Here is a 22,455-nt window from a genome sequence, read left to right as displayed (position 1 = left end):
GTGCATGGATTGTTCCCGCCTGTCTGAAACAGGGCTTATTTTTGTCTGTTGAGGATGCTGCCGCCGACCCTTTCATATTACTGCATAAGTAGTTGCGTGAGACGCAGATCTGCTCCGCCAGTGAGGACGACCTTTACGTCACCTGTATATACCTGAACTTCATACTTAGGTCCCAGTAACGTGAAGCACGTAGAGGTTAGAATGGATGTGTCGTAGAAGTGATTCAACGGGTAATGCATATAACGTCGCCGATAGTATACGTCTTTGTCTCAAACATCGATTGAAAGTTACATGAGACCTGTGGGACTGATTGGCCCTGGTTCCGGATTTGGCGTGCAAGATGCATGAGCCATTCAAGCACGGTTCGCTCTCTTCTCTCACAGCTTTACCTCCGCCAGTCCTTTATCTACTACCTTGCAAACTTCGCAGAAGCTTTCCAGCATATCTTGCGGTTCTAGCACTCGTGGAAGAAAGTATTTACACCCGTAGTCAGTGTTGCTAAAAAACATTATGATCATTGATCCCCCGTCCTACTTCAAATGAGTCGAAAAGTTTGGGTCTGTTTATAATCCGGAGGTGTGACCTCTTACCCTCAAGCGTATTTCCCCATTAAATGATCAAGGTAATTTTCGGATAAACCATTTAGAAAAATTTCACACTACTTCCTCTCCCTATACCTGCCATAATTACTTGAATCTCCCAGTCTATTAGTAGTAAGTTGCAATATCCCCCTTATGTTATAACATGGCAAGGAAACTTACGAGCAAACTTCTCCACGTTTTTCCTGAAACGGAATACACTGATGGAAGAAAACGCAATACCAAAAAATAATTAATTTAGAGTAATAAAATGTCGGAAATAGGGTCTGTCCAGCATAACAAATGTGAAATGCTGGTTCATTAATAAACGGTGTAACCACCAGCATGTTGAATGCATTGTGTTGTACCGGATGTCATTTTGTGGAAAAGAGTTCCTTGCTTCTTCCACTTGGTTGTGGATGAAGCAGGAGTTGTAGTCCGATGATGTCCTATACGTGATCGACTGGAGACATATCTGGTGATCTAGCAAGCCAAAGTAACGTGTCGACAATCTATAAAGCATGTTGGGTTACAACAGCAGTATGTGGGCGAGCATTTCCTGTTGGAAAACAACCCCGAGTATACTGTTCTTGAATGGAAGCACAAAAGGTCGAATCACCGGACTGACATACAAATTTGTGTTCAGGGTGTGTAGGATAAGCACAAAAGTGGTCCTGCTGTCATGCGAAATCGCATTCCAGATGTAGGTCCAGTGTGTCTAGCGTACAGACAGTTAAGGGTGTAGGTCCTCAACTGTCCTCTTCCGAACCAACACGCACACATCACTGGCACCTAGGCAGAACCAGCGTTCATCAGAAAACACAACAGACCTCCACCCTGCACTCCAATGAACCTTCGTTTCACACCACCGAAGTCGCAAGTGGTGGTGGTTTGGTGTCACTGGAATGCACGCTACAGGGCCTTCTGGCTCGGAGCTGTCCCTGAAGTAAGCAATTTACAACAGTTCGTTGTGGCACTGTGGTGCTAACTGCTGCTCAGATTGCTGCTACAGGTTCAGTACGATGCGCCAGAGTCATACTCTGAACACGATGGTATTCCATCTCGGTAGTGCCACATGGCCGTCCGGATACCAGTCTTCTTGATACCATACATTCTCGTGACCACCACCGCCGTCAGCAATCATGCACAGTGGCTATATTCCTGCTAAGTCTTCCTGCAGTATCGTAGAAGGAATATCCAGCTTCTCGTAATCCTATTACACGACCTCGTTCAAACTCACTGACCCGTTGATAATGGCGTCTTTGTCGCTTTAAAAGCATTCTGTCGCGTCTGTAGTTTCCTGCGAGCAGATCAAGATGGGAGCTAGACGCTATATCCAGTAATGAGGTGGCTCGTCCAACTCGAAGTCCTGGTGCTGGAAAAACAAGCTGGAAATTCTTTGCAGATAAGGGAACTCGGTGGGATAAAGGACGTATACTTCTTACGAAATAACTGAGACGAAACACGAGGTAGGATAAGACCACTGTCGAACCCTAAGATGCACATTGAATGTCAGTTGTGCAATCCTGCATGTACCCTGTGCAGCTAAGTGCCACGAGAAGCTAAGTCCCGTCCCGAGAGCAGAGTAACTCAGGTCCAGCGTCTGAGGCAACTGTCGAAGGAATCCCCCTAGCAGCACCAGCGGCCCTGCTGATATAGGCTCGTCTGATGCAATCCCCCGCGATCACGCTCGTCTCCCGTGTCCTGTCGTCTTTCCACAACATTCTGTCGTAGCTGGCCATGTAGCTCCAGCGTCCTTTACCACAAAAACGCAACCTCTCCTGCTTCCCAGCGCCCTGGCTGACGTTAGGTTTCTTTCCTAGATGTTCATCTTATGCAATCTTATGCGTTTCTACTCACATCCGCGACAATTCTTTACCAACGCGACCTCACCGCGTCCAGTCTCAAAGGAAACTAACGCTCACAAAGTGTAGTGAAAACAAACCTTAGATACCGCCACTCTTATGCGACTGGGTCGAAATTTGAATAGACATTATCTTTCAGATGTAGAAACAGGCCGAGCAACGTTCACTTATGTCGTGCTCCTCCTTCTTGGTGTTACGATTTTTTTACTGTCTATGTATTTATTGTGGCGTACATAAAGTATTTGTAATTTGCGAATATACTGCCTGTACATTCCAGTCTACGTAAAGAAAAATGGTGAAGAGTTGCGCAGCGTTTAAATGCACAAACAAATTCGAGAAAGGCACTAATATTGCCTTTATACATTACTTCTTAATTTCCAGATGATTTGTGCGTTATGCAATTGCCTGATAAATATGTCTACAACGTGAAATTAATATAATGATCAGGCAGTTGTAAAATTGATTAAACACCCTCCAGAGGCAAGGCTTCCGACTGACAGAAATTAAGTTTCAATGTTCGGAACACTTCGAGGGAAGTTCTTTTCTTGCAGGCTATGTAAATTGCAGGACATTGAAAGACAATCCTTTTTCATCTGTCTTTTGTCTTCCGAGCCATATACACCCGAAAGTAAATTGTTTGTGTAACCCGTAGGACTCATCATGTTTTATTTTAACTATGCAAGTTGGAAGACAGTGAGCGGCAAGCAAAAAGATATTTAAATGAGTGAACAGGATTTTAGCATTGTCAAAAACAACTAGGTGTGTATAATCTTGAACTGATTTCACAACTGCCTTCGACCGATCAATGTTATGGAATTTTCTTTCTTCCATGTACTTAATGGAACAATTATAAATTCAGTACAAGAAGAAAAACCGATTTAGGTACACTGTCGTCAACTCACTGCCTCAGAGGAGTGTAAAATACTCTGGTGCAAAATTATTGATAGCCCACCATGCGAAATAATCAACTTTAAAGGTAAACATAACAGGTTTAAACGCTGATTCTGTGTTATACTACATTGCCGTACCTGCGTTTGTAAGAACTACAATGCAATGTTCCTGCGGACATTCGTGCGTGTCCGAAGGAACTGGCACTGCGATGACTACAACGATCATGAAATGCAGAAAATGTATTCGAAATTGTATTTGTTATCCCAGTGTTCTTTGTTCTCATGCGCCATAGACCACTGATCATTCAGTTGTGATCACGCGACATCAGGGCGTGCGCTAACCGTGTATAGGGTCGCTGTTAACTTTCGTGCCGTTAGTCTCAGTCAAATTCGCATTTGTAAAGTTTTCTTTCAAGTTTCCTAATGTTTCAGTTTCCCGAGTACAAGTAGTTTAATATTCTAAGTAAAAGTTTTAAAAGTCGTTTAAAATTTTTAAAACTTTTAAAATAATTTTAGAAAATGGCATATCGGCGGATGTGTTGTTTCTTGCTTTATTGTTAGGCAGATGTCCACGTGAAGGTGTGGCCCTTAAAGCCATGAAACCGGTAGTGGTCTAAAAATAAAGGACTAAATACAGCTAAGCGGTTTATCAATACCCAAGTAGACTCACATATCCCCCTAAAGTTTCATACATTTTATTCACACATGTATAGTCCTTGTACTTATGACACATTTCTTATCATAACGTTTACTGTGTTATAAAGTCATGAAACACACAACTAACTAATTAACATAAGAATATTTTTTCCTCACTTCCTTGTTTTAGAAATGGGAGAACTATTCATGTATTAGGCACATCATGAACATCATGGAAGGCAACTAGTTTCATTCCACCACCACAGCTGAACAACATGTGGCAGCATAACCCACAAAATGTTCTGTCTATATTTATGCATTCAGGAAAGGGTCAAGGACATACAAAAGATAGTGTAGTGTAATATTAGGCAAGAAGGCTGTTACAACTAGGAGCATGCACAGTGGTATCACTTATCGGTACCATCCTATGAGCATCAGCGTTGGCAACGGAACTGCAAGTTTCCGTGTGATGGCAAAGGTAGTCTTGTGGGATCTGGCTGACCCAATGGCACACGCCCAAAGAGCCATGCCTCCAGCAGCTGCCGCCTCGATGTAGGATGGCCGACGGCAACAACACAGCCTCCTCTGCTATGCCCATCCCGCCTGGTTCTCCACACCTCCTGCCTTTTACAAATTCCTTCAAATTCTGGAAAGCCATGCACTCCGCCTCGCTTATCGCATCCGCTTCCCCTCCCCCACGCAGATCCTGTATGACCTAATTCCGTTCTCACACCTCCTCCTTTTCCTCAAATGGACACGGATCCCCTACACTTCCCACAAACGTGATACCCCTCACCCGCTTGTTTCTCCCATCTCTTCCCACCCCTGTCCACTACCGCACCTGTACTCCCACATCCCACCTGCTCTCAATCTCTCCACACTCCATATCCTTGCTCAAGGTGGCTTCGGCCAATTCCCCCTCCCTGATGAAGCCCTCATCACCTCCATCTACTCCCCCCCCTACCAACTTTGATCCTCCCCTTCCTACCGCTGTGTTCCCTCCCCCCCCCCCCCAGGGCACCCTCTCTCCCTTCTCTCCCTCCTCTCTTCCTCCCTCCTTCCTCACCCCCCAGGCTTCCCCTACCCCCTCCCTTCTTCTTTCCCCCTCTCCCTCCTACCACCACTTTTTCACTTTGGCAGGTCCTCGGCTTTGTGAATATTCGTGCGACGGAGATCGCCGCTAATGTTTGTGTACGTCTTCGTGTTAGTGCTCAAGTGTGTCTCAAGTGTGCTCCACCGTTCACGTGTGTCAATTCTGTCTTCTCTGTTTGTGTACAAGTGCTGAACGTTTTTTATTTGGACACTGCGCCAGTGAACGGCTACATGTATTTTAATATGTCTGTCTACCGTTTTTTACCCAGCATATTAGTTTTGTTTTTATGTCTATTACTATACTGTATGTGTTATCTGTGGCTGAACAGCGGCATAGATAGGCCGCTGCCGGCCTACTTTTCCTATAAAGGTGTGAAAATGACAATAAAGAAATAAAAAACACAGCCCACTCGGAGCCTCTTTGCTACATGATGCTACGCAGACGCCACCTAATCAAGGTTATGACACCATAATCCATTCTTAGTTCAGAGAGCCTCATCTTTGTTGAGAATGGGATAGCTTGATTCTGTTTGTTGCTGCATTATTTATAATGAGTCTTCGTATGCTTGCAAAAATACGAGTTAAGTAAATCGACTGTTTACTGTGTTAGCTTGTTCGCTAATCATTTCTGCTCCTGTCCACCTTTTCTACAACGACATTTACTGCATCACTCTGTAGTCTACCTCTCCTTACCACAATGTATGAAGTCGTACGTTAACAATTGTATGCAGTGAAAGTGAGGTGTGAAGGCCAAGGACAGAGAACAGTTTTTGAAGCAGCTAGTAACCGATTTACAAGCTAAAACCTTTCTATGTGGGAAAAAACTTAATAGTGACAGACCTGCAGGTGCGTTCACCATCACAAAGGCTGCCGAGGCGCTAGTCAATGTGCTTGCTGTTCGCAGTAGACAAGTTACGGGATTGTGGGTTCATGGTCTGCTAATTGCTAGCAAACTGATGCGTCCAGAAATCGCTCTTTTTCTGTCATTAATTCGATAGCAGATTAATACAAATATGTGAGACTTCATTTGCAATTTCGCCCTTATGAGTATTTATTTCAAGCATTTAACATTCGAATTATTTGTGGTGCCGTATAGTAGTTTACACGCCGAGAATATCAGAGGCGATCGCTTCAACGTAAAAACAAGCTCTTTTTTGCGACAGAGGAACGAGCGTCTATTTACGGAAAAGAAAATGCATGTTGATGTGATTGTAAGAAATTACCTTAGGAAGTTGATGTAAAAGTACGTTTGGAACATCTCTTTAGCCGCTAAACCTTGAAAATTTTGGAAATCTCTTGTAGTAGTATCATATAAATCGACGACATCTTCAGCTGGAGACAGATAGTGTTTCAGGCAGTCATATAGGTCATGTCTGCGCAATATTTAGCTAATTGGTTTAGTAGTTTATATTTGATTGGGTAACCTATGGGTAGAGATAAAGACATTTAGACATGTATTATTACTATATACTGTATTCTTTATTTATTTGTTGAAACAAATCTACATGTACCTTTGGCACTAAAATTAATACTAGTTTTCACAACATTATAAACCAAGACAGTGTTTGCTACACTCTTGCTTGCTTAGTCGACAAGTAACACAAAACAAATGTTAGTGACAGCTACTTTTTCAAATTAAAATCGGGATTTGGGCTGCGGTTTCTACATTGAGATACAGAACTAGTAACGGTTCCGTTGGAGGCTCATACTGAAAGTCGTAAGCAGCCGTTTGCTGCAACTACATTTCTTACAACGAAATGAAAATCACTGTGTTGTGATAATCTGCAGACTTCCGACTGTGCGCTCACACACTGTATGTCATTAACTTCTTTCACGTTAACATAGACTATGTTTACGAAATGTCAGACATCAGTGTTTCGTTTAGCCACCGTGCTGTAACTGAACTGCTTGTTAAAGAGGAGAAATGATTCCGCCTCAGATGTCAATGATCATATACAAGTATTGGTACAGGGGTGCGGCCTCTGAGTAATAATCGAAAGTTGAGGCAGCATGCGGATGTAGGTGCGAAAGTGCCAACAGTGTTAGGGGAGGCGAGTGAGGGAACACTTGTGATGCGGCGGGCAGGACACGAACCCCCGATGTGGGGCTGTGTGTGTGTGTGTGTGTGTGTGTGTGTGTGTGTGTGTGTGAGTTTGTGTGTGCAGGGTAATTTGTACTGAGAAATAACTATTGAGAAAACAAATCGATACATGTGCGCTGTATAAGATAACTAACATTAAAGTTAGCCAATCAGGCTGTTGCATGTGCAAATTAAAGTGACCTACCAGAGACACTGTCCTCAAAAACGTTCTTCATTTGGTTTCCTAAACTCGAACAATACAACGATACAACAGATAGACATGGGACGGTAGTAATAATCTAACCCGCTGCAAAGGCCGAGCAGACTCTAGCTCTGTCATCTACGCTATGAAAACTACTGACACTAATTGTACCTGGCGGTCCGCTTGAATCTGCGCGCGCAGTGGTCTGATTGGCTAACTTCAACGCTAATTAACTCGGAAACGGCACAACGTATCGAATTGTTTTGTTTTCACAATTATTTCTCTGCTCAACCTACCCTGCAACACCCTTACAAGCGTTTCAGGCTTCTTCTGACCAGGTCGTCCTCGACCACCTGTGGCTGCCAGCACGGCACACTGAGCGAGGGACGAGTTGAGGATACAGTTGCGTCACTGACCATGAAATTGGAAAATTGCGACAGTAGCTCGGGAGCGCGGGAAGTGGTTCGTAGCTCAGACTAATGAAAATTTATTACCCCTATGGTCCCATGTTTATTGATGAAAGACGACAAAGTTCAGTGAACTGTCGTATGAACTTGTTTTTTTCAGAGATATTGGGATTAAGGAGACAATTTTTTGACGTGTCATATGACTGGCGAAGAAAGCTGCCTCTGTCATTACCAGTCTGAAACTAAACGCCAGATTAGGGAATGGCACCGTTTTGAATCGTCATAAAAAAAAAAAAGGAAAGCGAGGCAGTGTCTTCTGGGTTGCATTGTGGCCGATATGATCAGACCTCGACAGATCGGTACAATCGTCAGCTGCAAACGGACACTTTTACATCTCTGTAGTGTTCGGACCTTAACCACCGCGGCACACCGTAACGAATTTTTTTCTTCACAATTATTTCTCTGTGCAACCTACCCCGCAACATCGTTAGATACTTTTCCGAGTGTTTCTGACCGTGTCGTCCTCGACCACCTGTGACTACCTGCAGGGCACGGTGCTGTGCAGGAAGTGGTTCGTAGCTCAAATTAACGTAAACACACTAGTGGGGCAATAGTCGTGCCACAGTGTGAAAGTTTTCCAAAGCTAGGTCTTTCCGAGTCGGCACCTACCGTCTACCAGCTTTTCGGTCCCATGAACAACTGACTGCAAGGCAGACGCTACGAAATGCCTGACATCCAGAAAGTAGTGTGACAGCGCCTTCTGACAGCCAGAATGACCTCAGACACGGAGGATTTTAATGAGGAAAGTTTGTGCGGAGAAATTGGGACGACGGCATTAAAAAGTATCAGAAAAATCTGACGATTACGTTCATGTACGCATTCTGTCCAAAAAATCGTTGGATGGCTGATGACTTTCTCAGTATGAGCCGCGTAAAACCAATGTGTGTGTGTGTGTGTGTGTGTGTGTGTGTGTGTGTGTGTGTGTGTGTACACAGCCAGTGTTGGTGCAGAGAAATCCAGAAGGCGACGGGCACCCTCACTGCAGGTTTGGAGGGTAGACCACCTCCTCGATGAGACCGTCGTCCGCCAACCACACAGAGCCGGACTTCGCCTCCCGGATCACCCTCAGCAGCGCCTCAGCCATAAACTCGGGCCTGCAAACACGTCGTCGACGTCAGTTACACACAGCTGCTCCGCTCCTGCTTTCCATGTTATTTTATTTGCTTCAAATGGCTCTAAGCACTATGGGACAACATCTGAGGTCACCCGTCCCCTACACTTAGAACTACTTAAACCTAACTAAGACACCACACACATCCATGCCCGAAGCAGGATTCGAACCTGCGAACATAGCAACAGCGCGGTTCCGCAGTGAAGCACATAAAACCGTTCGGCCACAGCGGCCGGCTTTATTTTATTTAGGAAAACCGTATGATCATCACACTGCACAATGCAAAATTCAAACCACGTGAGACCTTGGCTACAGTAATCTACACTACTGGTCATTAAAATTGCTACACCACGAAGACGACGTGCTACAGACCAGTAATTTAACCGACAGGAAGAGCATGCTGTCATATGCAAATGATTAGCTCTTCAGAGCATTCACACAAGGTTGGCGACGGTAGCGACACCTACAACGTGCTGACATGAGGAAAGTTTCCAACCGATTTCTCATACACAAACAGCAGTTGACCGGCGTTGCCTGGTAAAAAGTTGTTGTGATGACTCGTTTAAGGACGAGAAATCCGTACCATCACGTATCCGACTTTGATAAAGGTCGGGTTGTAGCCTATCGCGATTGCGGTTTATCGTATCGCGACATTGCTGCGCACGTTGGTCGAGATCCAATGCCTGTTGGCAGAATATGGAATCTATGGGTTCAGGAGGGTATTACGGAATGCCGTGCTGGATCCCAACGGCCTCGTATTACAAGCAGTCGAGATGACAGGCATCTTATCCGCATGGCTGTAACAGATCGTGCAGCCACGTCTCGATCCCTAAGTGAACAATGGGGACGTTTGCAAGACAATAATCAATTGCACGAACAGTTCGACGATTTTTGCTGCAGCATGGAGTACCAGCTCGGAGACCATGGCTGCGGTTACCCTTGACGCTGCATCACAGACAGGAGCGCCTGTGATGGTGTACTCAACGACGAACCTGGGCGCACGAATGACAAAATGTCATTTTTTCGGATGAATCCAGGTTCTGTTTACAGCATCATGACGGTCGCATCCGTATTTGGCGAAATCGCGGTGAACGCACATTGGAAGCGTGTATTCGTCATCGCCATAGTGGCGTATCACCCGGCGTGATGGAATGGGGTGCCATTGGTTACACGTCTCGGTCACCTCTTGTTCGCATTGACGGCACTTTCAACAGTGGACGTCACATTTCAGATGTGTTACGACGCGTGGATCTACCCTTCATTCGATCCCTGCGAAACCCTACATTTCAGAAGGATAATGCACTACCGCGTGTTGCAGGTCCTGTGCGGGCCTTTCTGGATACAGAAAATGGTCGACTGCTGCTCTGGCCAGCACATTCCCCAGATCTCTCACCAACTGAAAACGTCTGATCAATGGTGGCTGAACAACTGGCTCGTCACAATTACGCCAGTCACTACTCTTGATGAACTCTGGTATCGTGTTGAAGCTGCATAGGCAGCTGTACCTGTACACGCCATCCAAGTTCTGTTTGACTGAATGCCCAGACATATCAGGGCCATTATTACGACCAGAGGTTGTTGTTCTGGGTACTGATTTCTCAGGATCTATGCATCCAAATTTCGTGAAAATGTAGTCACATGTCTGTTTTAGTATAATATATTTGTCCAATGATACCTGTTTACCATCTGAATTTCTTCTTGGTGTAGCAATTTTAATGGCCAGTAGTGTAAAAAGTCCTAGTTGTAGCAAGTGCAAGTGTGAAGATTAGTCAAGAATGAGAGTGATCAGTTGACTGTGAAGTATTAATAATAGTAATTCATAGTAATTTCTCAGTAAAAATATTGCTACGAGACTCGTAGCAATTGACTTGATTACTTTTTATAGCACCTGTTTGTTTGACCTGTGACTGATTTTACAATTCTAAGATATAAACTAACACCACTTATTTACAAAAGCAAGACTATTTTGAATGCTTAAAACCCATTATCAGGTGCTTAAGTTAGTCCTCTTTCACAGATACAGTTTTAACTGATTCAACCGTGGCTTCTTGGGAGACATTGTGTATTGTATAAAATAAACGAAATACTGCTCATATGAACGAAATCGTATCGGTCATTTCATAGCTCAGAGAAAGACATTTTATCGAATAATTACGAAGACAGTCGTTTGGGAAGCCCCCGACCAGCCTGCTGAACAGTCCTGAACAGGTGTGTTATGATATAAAGCTTGAAAGAGTTATGGAAAGCTGATCTTACAGATATGAAGTAAATGTATCAATGACCACTGATACACATTCCAGATTTGTTTGGACTTGTCTGTAAAAAGCAGTGATGGGAAAGGCAATTGTAGAGGCGATGGACTGAAAAAGAAGGGATGGTTACAGTGTAGTGTCCCATTAACAGTAAGGACATTTGAGACAGAGCACAATGTGGTATTGAGGAAGGATGGGGAAGGAAATCGGCCATTACCTTTCAATGGAATCATCCCAGTATTTGCCTTAAGCGATTTAGAGAAATCATGGAAAACCTAAGTCTGGATGGCCAAACGCTGATTTGAACTCTTGTCCTCCCGAATGTGAGTTCTGAGTGGGTTTTATAATAAATACACTCCTGGAAATTGAAATAAGAACACCGTGAATTCATTGTCCCAGGAAGGGGAAACTTTATTGACACATTCCTGGGGTCAGATACATCACATGATCACACTGACAGAACCACAGGCACATAGACACAGGCAACAGAGCATGCACAATGTCGGCACTAGTACAGTGTATATCCACCTTTCGCAGCAATGCAGGCTGCTATTCTCCCATGGAGACGATCGCAGAGATGCTGGATGTAGTCCTGTGGAACAGCTTGCCATGCCATTTCCACCTGGCGCCTCAGTTGGACCAGCGTTCGTGCTGGACGTGCAGACCGCGTGAGACGACGCTTCATCCAGTCCAAAACATGCTCAATGGGGGACAGATCCGGAGATCTTGCTGGCCAGGGTAGTTGACTTACACCTTCCAGAGCACGTTGGGTGGCACGGGATACATGCGGACGTGCATTGTCCTGTTGGAACAGCAAGTTCCCTTGCCGGTCTAGGAATGGTAGAACGATGGGTTCGATGACGGTTTGGATGTACCGTGCACTATTCAGTGTCCCCTCGACGATCACCAGAGGTGTACGGCCAGTGTAGGAGATCGCTCCCCACACCATGATGCCGGGTGTTGGCCCTGTGTGCCTCGGTCGTATGCAGTCCTGATTGTGGCGCTCACCTGCACGGCGCCAAACACGCATACGACCATCATTGGCACCAAGGCAGAAGCGACTCTCATCGCTGAAGACGACACTTCTCCATTCGTCCCTCCATTCACGCCTGTCGCGACACCATTGGAGGCGGGCTGCACGATGTTGGGGCGTGAGCGGAAGACGGCCTAACGGTGTGCGGGACCGTAGCCCAGCTTCATGGAGACGGTTGCGAATGGTCCTCGCCGATACCCCAGGAGCAACAGTGTCCCTAATTTGCTGGGAAGTGGCGGTGCGGTCCCCTACGCCACTGCGTAGGATCCTACGGTCTTGGCGTGCATCCGTGCGTCGCTGCGGTCCGGTCCCAGGTCGACGGGCACGTGCACCTTCCGCCGACCACTGGCGACAACATCGATGTACTGTGGAGACCTCACGCCCCACGTGTTGAGCAATTCGGCGGTACGTCCACCCGGCCTCCCGCATGCCCACTATACGCCCTCGCTCAAAGTCCGTCAACTGCACATACGGTTCACGTCCACGCTGTCGCGGCATGCTACCAGTGTTAAAGACTGCGATGGAGCTCCGTATGACACGGCAAACTGGCTGACACTGACGGCGGCGGTGCACAAATGCTGCGCAGCTTGCGCCATTCGACGGCCAACACCGCGGTTCCTGGTATGTCCGATGTGCCGTGCGTGTGATCATTGCTTGTACAGCCCTCTCGCAGTGTCCGGAGCAAGTATGGTGGGTCTGACACACCGGTGTCAATGTGTTCTTTTTTCCATTTCCAGGAGTGTATTTCAAGGCAGAATCGGAGTGATGTGGCCTACACCACTGTTCAACATTTCCCCTTATGGAGTAAGTACCGTGGAACATTTCAAAAGAATGATAAGAATTAATATGCAGATGCGTTTCAATCTTAGTGTGTCGTACAAATAGACATTCGTCGACAAATAAATTAGCCCTACACCAAAAAATAAAAATTAAATAAATTGACATTCATTATACAGAGTTTCTAGATGCTGTAAACAGTCATATTGAAATGCAGGATCCGTGCAAACAGAAATTTAATTTGAGATAATTTGATACATATTTCAAAATATAGGACTGCGTTCAAGAAGTCATGGCTGCCAGAGAGGTCAGCAGAGATAATTACAGTATCCAAGCTGCAGCAGACAAATCTGAGAACATACATTCTAAAGGATAGCAGAGGCAATTAAACAGCAGGAATGTTCAACCACAAGAACTACACAGAAGCATCAAATCAGAAATTTCTCTCAAGAGCGTGTAACGAGACGTCTATTGAACAAGGTGTTGATCTGATGGCTTCTGTAGCTTCATCACACTACAGTTGGGTCAATGTCAAAAACGTGGTATCTAACAAAGCTCGCAAACCCTCGACGTGCATCATAAATGGTAGTGACAGTACTCTCGACAAGCTGCTTCTGCAGTTACAGATTCCAATATATATAACTATTGCTGAAAAAATGGCAAGCATTTGGTGATTAAGGAAGTGATATTTTCACTGAAGCGTGCTGAGAACGCGACATTGCATGTGCCACAAATCAAGATCAAGCTGTATGTCACGCTACAGATTCAATCTTAGCTGACAAAGGTAAGCAAATACGTGCAAGGAGAGATATTGATAAATCATAAAGGAAAACGTTTGCTGCATTTTCCATTGATAAAGCAATACGTGACAAACTTGAACTGGGTGCTGGGATAAACTTCCGGTAGCTTATGAACGTTGCTCATCGTCCATTAGAGAGAGAGAGAGAGAGAGAGAGAGAGAGAGAGAGAGAGAGAGAGAGAGAGAGAGAAAGAAAGAGAGAGAGAGAGCATTTAAAATCATGCATTCAATCATCATTGTTGGTAGCTAAACATGGTCTGAAACAAAAAAGAATATGATAAAAAGAAGAAGACTTGTTAAAACGACGCAGGTCCTACCAGTACCTCAAATGAGATTAGATGGACTTCTTCCATTCCTAATTCCCTCTGTGGCAGGCTTTACACCTGTTGGGTCATTAGCTGAAGGAGTAGCAACATTCACCCAGACGGCGAGAAATTCAAAAAGCGTTCAAGAATTGCTTGAGGAGATAAAAATACACAATGGGATGATGGAATCTGTAATTATTTGAAACGTTACCAACGTGGATGTGGATTTTTCATTACTTCTGAGTGACAGAAAAACTCCTAGTTATACTACCCAATAGATGGCTTAGAAATAACGACGTGCTAAAATTTGTCAAGAAGGTCCACATTCTAAGATTTATTGGAGTGTTTATATGAAAACTGTTGCGTAATATCATGAGAATGACGAAGAAATGTCGAAACGTAAATTTGGATGTTGTGGGAGGACCTGAATTCAGTGCATCCCATATGTTAAAAACTGAAATAATGTCTACTACTTTGATTCATTTGAAGACTTAAGCCCACCTGAATAACTGTGTTATTACTTTATCAACAGTCATGTATTCTACCATTTTTTATGCTGTCAGAACTTCAGTACATACATGGATTGACAATTATATCTAACGTTCCTCCTGATAGCTGCAAAGAGGAAGACGAAGAATCATATATAAAAAAAACAATCAGTACAACTCCATTCACCAGTTGAGCTTTAGGTAAGACGTCATATACTCTGAATTTAAAAGGGTAATCTTCAATTCTGGGTTCAAATTACATTGCCCAATCTGATTTTAGCAAAGGAGTTGGGAGTATCAGATTGGCTGGTTTGGAGACATACAATAGTATTCTGAATATCAAACCAGCAAACTGTAAATTAGAGAGTTATGCAGACACTCTATGACGCATACAATTTTGTTGAATTAAACATATACACATCAAAAAAAGTTTTGCATCACCTTGTTTCCCAGAGTTCCGGAACTTGTACAGCAAATTGGAATAGAGATCAACATAAACATTGTTTCCACCCTTTTTCCTGCTCATGAAAACCCCATATTGCATGTTGTACCGCCATACAGCGAAACCTTTAGAGGTGGTCCAGATTGCCGTACGCACTGGTACCTCTAATACCCAGTAGCACGTCCTCCTGCATTGATGCGTGCCTGTATTCGTCGCGGTGTACTATCCACAAGTTCATCAAGGCACTGTTGGTCCAGATTGTCCCACTCCTCAACGGCGATTCGGAGTAGATCCCTCAGAGTGGTTAGTGGGTCACGTCGTCCACAGACAGCCCTTTTCGTTCTATCCCAGGCATGTTGGACAGGGTTCATGTCTAGAGAACATGCTCGCCACTCTAGTCGAGCGATGTCGTTATCCTGAAGGAAGTCATTCACAAGATGTGCACGAAGGGGGCGCGAATTGTCGTCCATGAAGACGAGTGCCTCGTCAATATTCTGCCGATATGGATGCACTATCGGTCGGAGAATGGCATTCACGTATCGTACACCCGTTACGGCGCCTTCCATCACCACCAGTGGCGTAGCGCCCCCCACACATAATCCCACCCCAAAAGAGCAGGAAACCTCCTCCACCTTGCTGCTCTCGCTGGACAGTGAGTCTAAGGCATTCAGCCTGATCGGATTGCCTCTAAACACGTCTACGAAGAAATCCGTAGGTAGCGGTCACCCACTGCAGTAGTAGCCCTTGGGCGGCCTGAGCGAGGCATGTCATCGACAGTTCCTGTCTCTCAGTATCTCCTCCATGTCCGAACAACATCGCTTTGGTTCACTCCGAGACGCCTGGACACTTCCCTTGTTGAGAGCCCTTCCTGGCACAAAGCAACAATGCGGACGCGATCGAACCGCGCTATTGACCGTCTAGGCGCGGTTGAACTACAGGAAACACGAGCCGTATACCTTCCTCCTGGTGGAATGACTGCAACTGATCGGCTGTCGGACCATCTCCGTCGAGTAGGCGCAGCACATGCATGGTTCTTTACATCTTTGGGCGGGTTTAGTGACATCTCTGAACAGTCAAATGGACTGTATCTCTGATACAATATCCACAGTCAACGTCTGTCTTCAGGAGTTGTGGGAACCGGAGTGATGCAAAACTTTTTTTTGATTTGTAGATTCTACAAAGGGTTCAAGATACATGCAAGTATCTTTATACGTAAAACTGAAATAAGAACATCACAAGAGAGAATAGACTTTGGACAGAAAAGTTCTATAGGACCCTCAGTAGAGATACTGCCGAGTAACACGATTTTCATCAAATGCAATAAATGCATATCTCAATTGTAAACTGATTCACACACTCCATGTATTCTGCCCGACAGTGGGTCCAGGATATAATGTCATTGAGATACCAGTCAATGTCATTTACCTTCCAGTCACTGCTCATACATTAGACAGTCTTGAGTTGAATACTGTACACTAAGATGGACATAATGCGGACTTTTATGGTTAAGAAATTATAATATGTTTAGACTTGAAGCAGCAGAGGGTACAGTGTAAAACTGATACACAAAAACCACCAGTGTACCGTCACAAAGCGCAAATTCAATTTTCTAACACCGAATAACAACAGCCTCATTAAATCACAAACCTTGAAAACATGTGATGATGCCACTCAGCATAACTGCCCCTGTGGACTATGATAAACGCATTATGTAACAAGAATATTTCTTGCACAGTCCTTTGCTTCAGCAACATTTAATAACAAAGACGGAATAAGGTTTCCCTTTCAGCCCCAGGGTGCTTTAAAAATTCCAAGCAGCAGTTTCCTAAGCTTGGAAGGAACATTTGTTAAAACAGATAGGGCTCCCACAGTAGCATCATATCTTATACGTGATGCCTTCAGATTCGTGTTTTGGGAAATAAGATATGATGTGAATGGTACTGAAATCAGACATATGTGAAATGCAGGGATCAAAATTAACCCTTAAAACATATATTTCCACTTGTAAATCGGACCTGAATAGCTTAGAAAATCTAGAATGGTTCTCTAAACGGAATAGTAACATCAAAAAATGAAAAAAAACATCTTTCCATGTATACCACTCAGGCCATTAGTGGGATATTTGGAAGACATAAACGTTATTATAGCCAATGTGAAACTAGAATTCATCTTGGTGCAAAGTGAAAATTATAGCAATACCTACATTCTACAAATGTCTGCATCCCAAGATATAAAGTTTGTGATTGGTAATGCTGTATGGAAGATTATTCACATTTCGGTAATTTATGAGGAATGCTTAAGCCTTTTAAACATATTGGGTAGGGGAGTTCAGTTGCCTTTAAATATCGATTTATGGGAACTGTATACCCCTTACGACCGAATACCTCCTGAAAAGTGTTGACTATTAAAACAAAAACTATCTAGAAATGCCTGAATTCATGACGCACTGTAGCCTGTCAGGAAGAGAAACCTGAAATGTGATTAAAGCAAATTCAACAATTGTAAACTAACCAATGACCAAGTTTAACTTAATTCAGGGTTGCACTCGTATTATAATATACAACAAGATAGAGTTATAACACAGCTTGCTGTTTGATATGTTTAAAGGGTTTTGCTTTTCTTATATGATTGACTGAAAGAACAGGAATTAGGATACATGCTCAATCCATAGGAATTTAAGAAGTTAACACACATTGTTATAATATATTGTAAAAGAGAATGAATCTATAAAACTGGGTATTACCAAAGTTTTTGTAGAACTCGAAGATTCAGGAAACTTCACATCAAATACAGCAGGATATGTGTTACACTAAATGACCGTGTGTTAAATAGACACAGCTTACAGGAACTGTACAAATTCTCATACAAATGTGTACATCTAGCAGCAGCTCCAAAGAGTTTAAAGAACGTATCTCAAAGTGCAAACATTGTTATTGATACTCAAGGTTTCTGCAGTGAATGTGGATAATTCATATTTAAGGATATAGGGTATGTCGACATAAAAGTTTTCTGGGTATGGTACCGTGCCATATTGTATAAAACTGCAGCAGCAGTAGTTTTATACATTATGACTCGGTACCATACCCAGAAGACTTTTATGTCGACTGACTCTGGCCGCGGAAGCCTATGCAATTATATTAGATATGGGGTATGTTGCATTCACATATGTTGGACATGTTGTTACAAGAGTCTCCATAAAATTTGCGTCACATAAACCGTTTAGAAATTTGAAATGATGCAACATGTGGAAAACAGCCCTATGGTTAACATGTAATTATGAATTGTAATGCTCTGGGATGACTTATGTGGATGTTATCACGGCACTCAGAACCTTCGACCATGCAGATACAATAATTGTGTACTATATGTAAAAGGTTCTAAGAAAGCTTTGTGGACGTGTAATATTCACAAATGCTCCACGACATGGACCTTGGGAATATCAACAGCTCACATATACCTATTGCCACCTATGTAACTGTAATTCGAGAGCGAGGGGCTATGAATTACATTCTGTTGTTGTTGTGGTCTTCAGTCCTGCGACTCGTTTGATGCAGCTCTCCATGCTACTCTATCCTGTGCAAGCTTCTTCATCTCCCAGTACCTACTGCAACCTACATCCTTCTGAATCTGCTTGGTGTATTTATCTCTTGGTCTCCCTCTACGATTTTTACCCTCCAAGCTGCCCTCCAATGCTAAATTTGTGATCCCTTGATGCCTCAGGACATGTCCTACCAACCGATACCTTCTTCTAGTCAAGTTGTGCCACAGACTTCTCTTCTCCCCAATCCTATTCAATACCTCCTCATTAGTTACGTGATCTACCCACCTAATCTTCAACATTCTTCTGTAGCAGCACATTTCGTAAGCTTCTATTCTCTTCTGCTAAGTAATAAATATGATCTGAGGTTTCTTTCCATACATTACAGATGACGATGAAAGTCAGCTGTTTCTGCTTCTAGAGGGAAGGAGGGGTTAGCTGCTGAATGAGGCGCCTATGACATAAATAGAGCATTTATTGAGTGTGAGAGCATGGGAATGGATGGGGCCGTAGAGTAAACGTCACTGCCCCATGAAGAATGTCTCCATAAGTACCAATGCTGTTACTGTTGTTACCACCTAAAAAAATATGCATACACGACACTTATCTATTTTTATTTTTCAGGAATTTTGGATGATGAGTTGCTGCTGTGGACTCTCTGACAAGAACCCAGGACGGATGGCATTGTCTGTATCTGATTTATACTGGGCTTCAGAATTGGCATCCAGCAATTCACCTAGGGCTTCAGGATCGACACCCAGAAACTCATCACAGACGCCAGAGCCCACACCTAGGTCACCTTGAAATTTAGAACAGACACTCACCTCATTATCTAGAGGCGCTTATTATAGTAATGCACCTCCATCGACCAACAGGGCGTCCTCACCTGCCCTAACAGTCACAACTGTTAAGTGCACCAGGTATGTGATGCTACAGAATTGCCATTTGCAGTGATTCGGGTACACTTAGAGATAAGGTCTTGCATCTCTGGATCACGAATTCGGCTGGATATCAAGAGCCAGTCGTACTTCTCAGAGCATTTCAATCTTTTTGCAAATGGAAGATTTCGAAGAGCCTAGATGACTCATGATATACTTCCATAAAGTGTAGTGCTACGATATATTGCAATTTTGCTATCCCAAAGAATAGTATCGTTACAGTGTCCATATGCTAATGTGAGCAGGTTGGTATGATATTGTGAGGTGCTCCACTAGGAGAGAAGCACAAAAAATCTGTAAAAATATGATACGTTACAAAGAAGGAAACCTTACCAGAAGAATATCTGGTTTCGCATAAACAATGTTCGAAATTGTTACGTGATATATCTCCATTCTCCAGTAAACTTTCCTATGATGTCATAATGAACGCAGAGCATGAGCACCCAATGTGTGTTTGTCAGGAATTTACTGAATACGCAAGGTTTTACCTGGACACCGATGTGCACCTGCTTTCAGATGTATTCAACAATTCCAGAGCAAATGCCTTACAATATACAGTCTGGATCATTCTTACTGTCACACCGTCGTCTGAGTTATCGTGACATGCAACGCACAAAAGCAAATGTACCGAGTTCAACCTTTTAACCAATATTGTTGTTCTTCGAGCGCAGGATTCATGGGGGATTTTTAGGGTATTCATAGACACACCAAGGTAAATAGCCCATTAGGTCAACGTCACCATCGATCCTTTACTTGGACGTTAAAAATTTATATGGGTTTCCCATGCAACAATTTCTACCTAATGGTGGGTTTTGGTGGCTGACTCATACAGAAATTGATGGAATGGATTGTTCAGGTGTCTAGACGATTCTGTTGTAGAATATGTCTTGGACATTGGCTTGGCTATCCTAATGATATACACGAGAAGCGCAGTGATATGCTGCTGCGTCCAGAGCATCTAGTTCCGCGACATGTTCCCATCTCTAAGTTGATGACAAAGTTGGATGACAAAAATGGGCATGGCAATGTCTCAGTTTGACTATGAAACTGATTAGAATCACTCATTTTATTCAGTTTAGCCAGACCCCCCGGTTGAAGTGATACATAGATTTAAACATTGGTTAAAGATAATCTGTATAGTGTGCAATTGTGAAATGTTTTTATAAATTAGTGAACAACGCGATTTTTGGCATGATAATGAAGACAATTCGTAAACACCACGGCATTAAATTAGTCAGTTATTGGGACATAGGAAGAGATGAGCGAAATAATGAATCGTCTTAATCATAAAAATGTTTCAAATGGCTCTCAGCACTATGAGACTTAAGGGGAGGTGGAGGTGGTCAAATCCAAAAAATTACGAGTTTTTTTTTTTGCTACCAAAAATTAATTGGAACATTCCTCTTTAATGTAAACTTTGAATTATTGTTCTATTCGCCCTAGAAGTGGAGTTAATACCATTTTCCCCCACGCCTGCAGAGGAAAAGGGCGGCCGCTGAATGCATCTAACACCCTCTCGTGACTTCCTGGCGAACTGCTTGGGATTTTCTCGGCCTGTTACGCATACAGCACCTTATGTTACGCATACAGCGAGTGTGCAAGGGTTGGCTACATTGTTTTCTGTAACAAATGAAGCGCTAAGAGCGCGGAACATCGTCTCTTTGCTATTTACCGTTTCGAATTAGTTCAGCGTTGCGCCTGTTGTTGGTAGTATTATACTTCTTGTGTAAAGCGTTGTTGTGGTTCCGATGCCACGTTTTAGTAACCATGTATATAAGAAGAGGAAGAACGTAGGGAAAAGAAAATTAACACTAATACCAAGTTGTGATACTACAATTACTGAAACAGTGCGTTCTTTTGCTAAGCAACACATGGCCGGCCATAGCCCTGTGGCATCTTCTAGCAAGAAGCTGATGGTGGAAGTGACAGATTTCGTGAATATGTTAGTGACAGTGATGATATTTTTCATGACTTAGCACAGCCAGAATTGTTACACAAATGTTTACACAGAAAGACACAGAATCCTAATGAGATCGTAAACAATTTGATTTGGAAAGTGATTCCTAAAAGGGTGTTTGTAAGCATAAAAACACTGCACTTTGGCATTTATGATGCAATAGCAACCTACAACCAAGGGAACAGTGTGAAGTGCGAAGTTCTGAAGGCATTAGGATTTACAGCTGGGGTGAACACTGTACGAACACTAAGAAATATTGACAAAGAAAGGATAAGAGGAGCAGAAAGAAGAGAAAGGCATATAAAGTATGATGGAACAACAGGCCAGGATAGAAGACAGAAGAGGAAGATTTTGGAGGATGAAGAAGAAGACCCTGATAATCTATTCTATCGTGCAGGAACGTATTGAGAAACTTTGATAGCTATTTCATGTAAATTAGAATTTTTCGAATATAAGGAACATTTTCTCAAAATCCACTCAAGCTAGAGAGATGAAATTGTTATACAGCACTCCTAGTGGTCAAACTTACATTGTAACAGCCATTTGGCAATTTGTTCAGTAGTTTCATTTCAATTTAATTATAAAGCAATTATTTGTAAAAAAAATTGGGTCATTAATTAAAAAAGTAATTGGAAGGAAACTAGAAAGATACTCCAAAATTCCTCTGTCATAACTGCAATACTAAACCACTCTATATGTAAAAAAAATCAAATTTTTCTATTTGGTAGTTTTTTCATAAATGTTTCTCAAACTTAGTGATTTTAACATGGGCAGCATAGGCACCTCTGGCTCCCCTTAATATCTGTGGTCATCAGTCCCCTAGACTTAGATCTATTTAAACCTAACTAACCTAAGAACATCACACACATCCATGTCTGAGGCAGGATTCGAGCCTTTGGCCGTACCAGCAGTGCAGTTTCGGACTGAAGCGCCTAGAACCGCTCGGCCACAGCGGCCGGCAATCGCCTTAATCCCTCAGCCAAGTTTTTAATGGGCTATCATCTT

The 22,455-nt window shown here is 43.3% G+C and overlaps 1 protein-coding gene across 1 annotated transcript in view; it reads right to left on the bottom strand.

The window, feature by feature from the left end:
* Positions 1-6,518: 6,518 nt before the first annotated feature.
* The window catches only part of LOC126334964 (15-hydroxyprostaglandin dehydrogenase [NAD(+)]-like), a 61,484-nt gene continuing 45,547 nt past the window's right edge, over positions 6,519-22,455 (bottom strand). The window contains exon 7 of the mRNA XM_049997736.1: positions 6,519-8,904. Within this exon, the coding sequence (XP_049853693.1) occupies positions 8,787-8,904 (118 nt within the window). The 3' untranslated portion in view covers positions 6,519-8,786. The remainder of the gene's footprint in view (positions 8,905-22,455) is intronic.

The sequence above is a fragment of the Schistocerca gregaria genome, chromosome 2 (genome assembly GCF_023897955.1).
Source record: "Schistocerca gregaria isolate iqSchGreg1 chromosome 2, iqSchGreg1.2, whole genome shotgun sequence".
Classification (NCBI taxonomy): Eukaryota; Metazoa; Arthropoda; class Insecta; order Orthoptera; family Acrididae; genus Schistocerca; species Schistocerca gregaria.
Note: the sequence above shows the minus strand (reverse complement) of the source record. Positions and strands in the feature narration are given on the sequence as shown.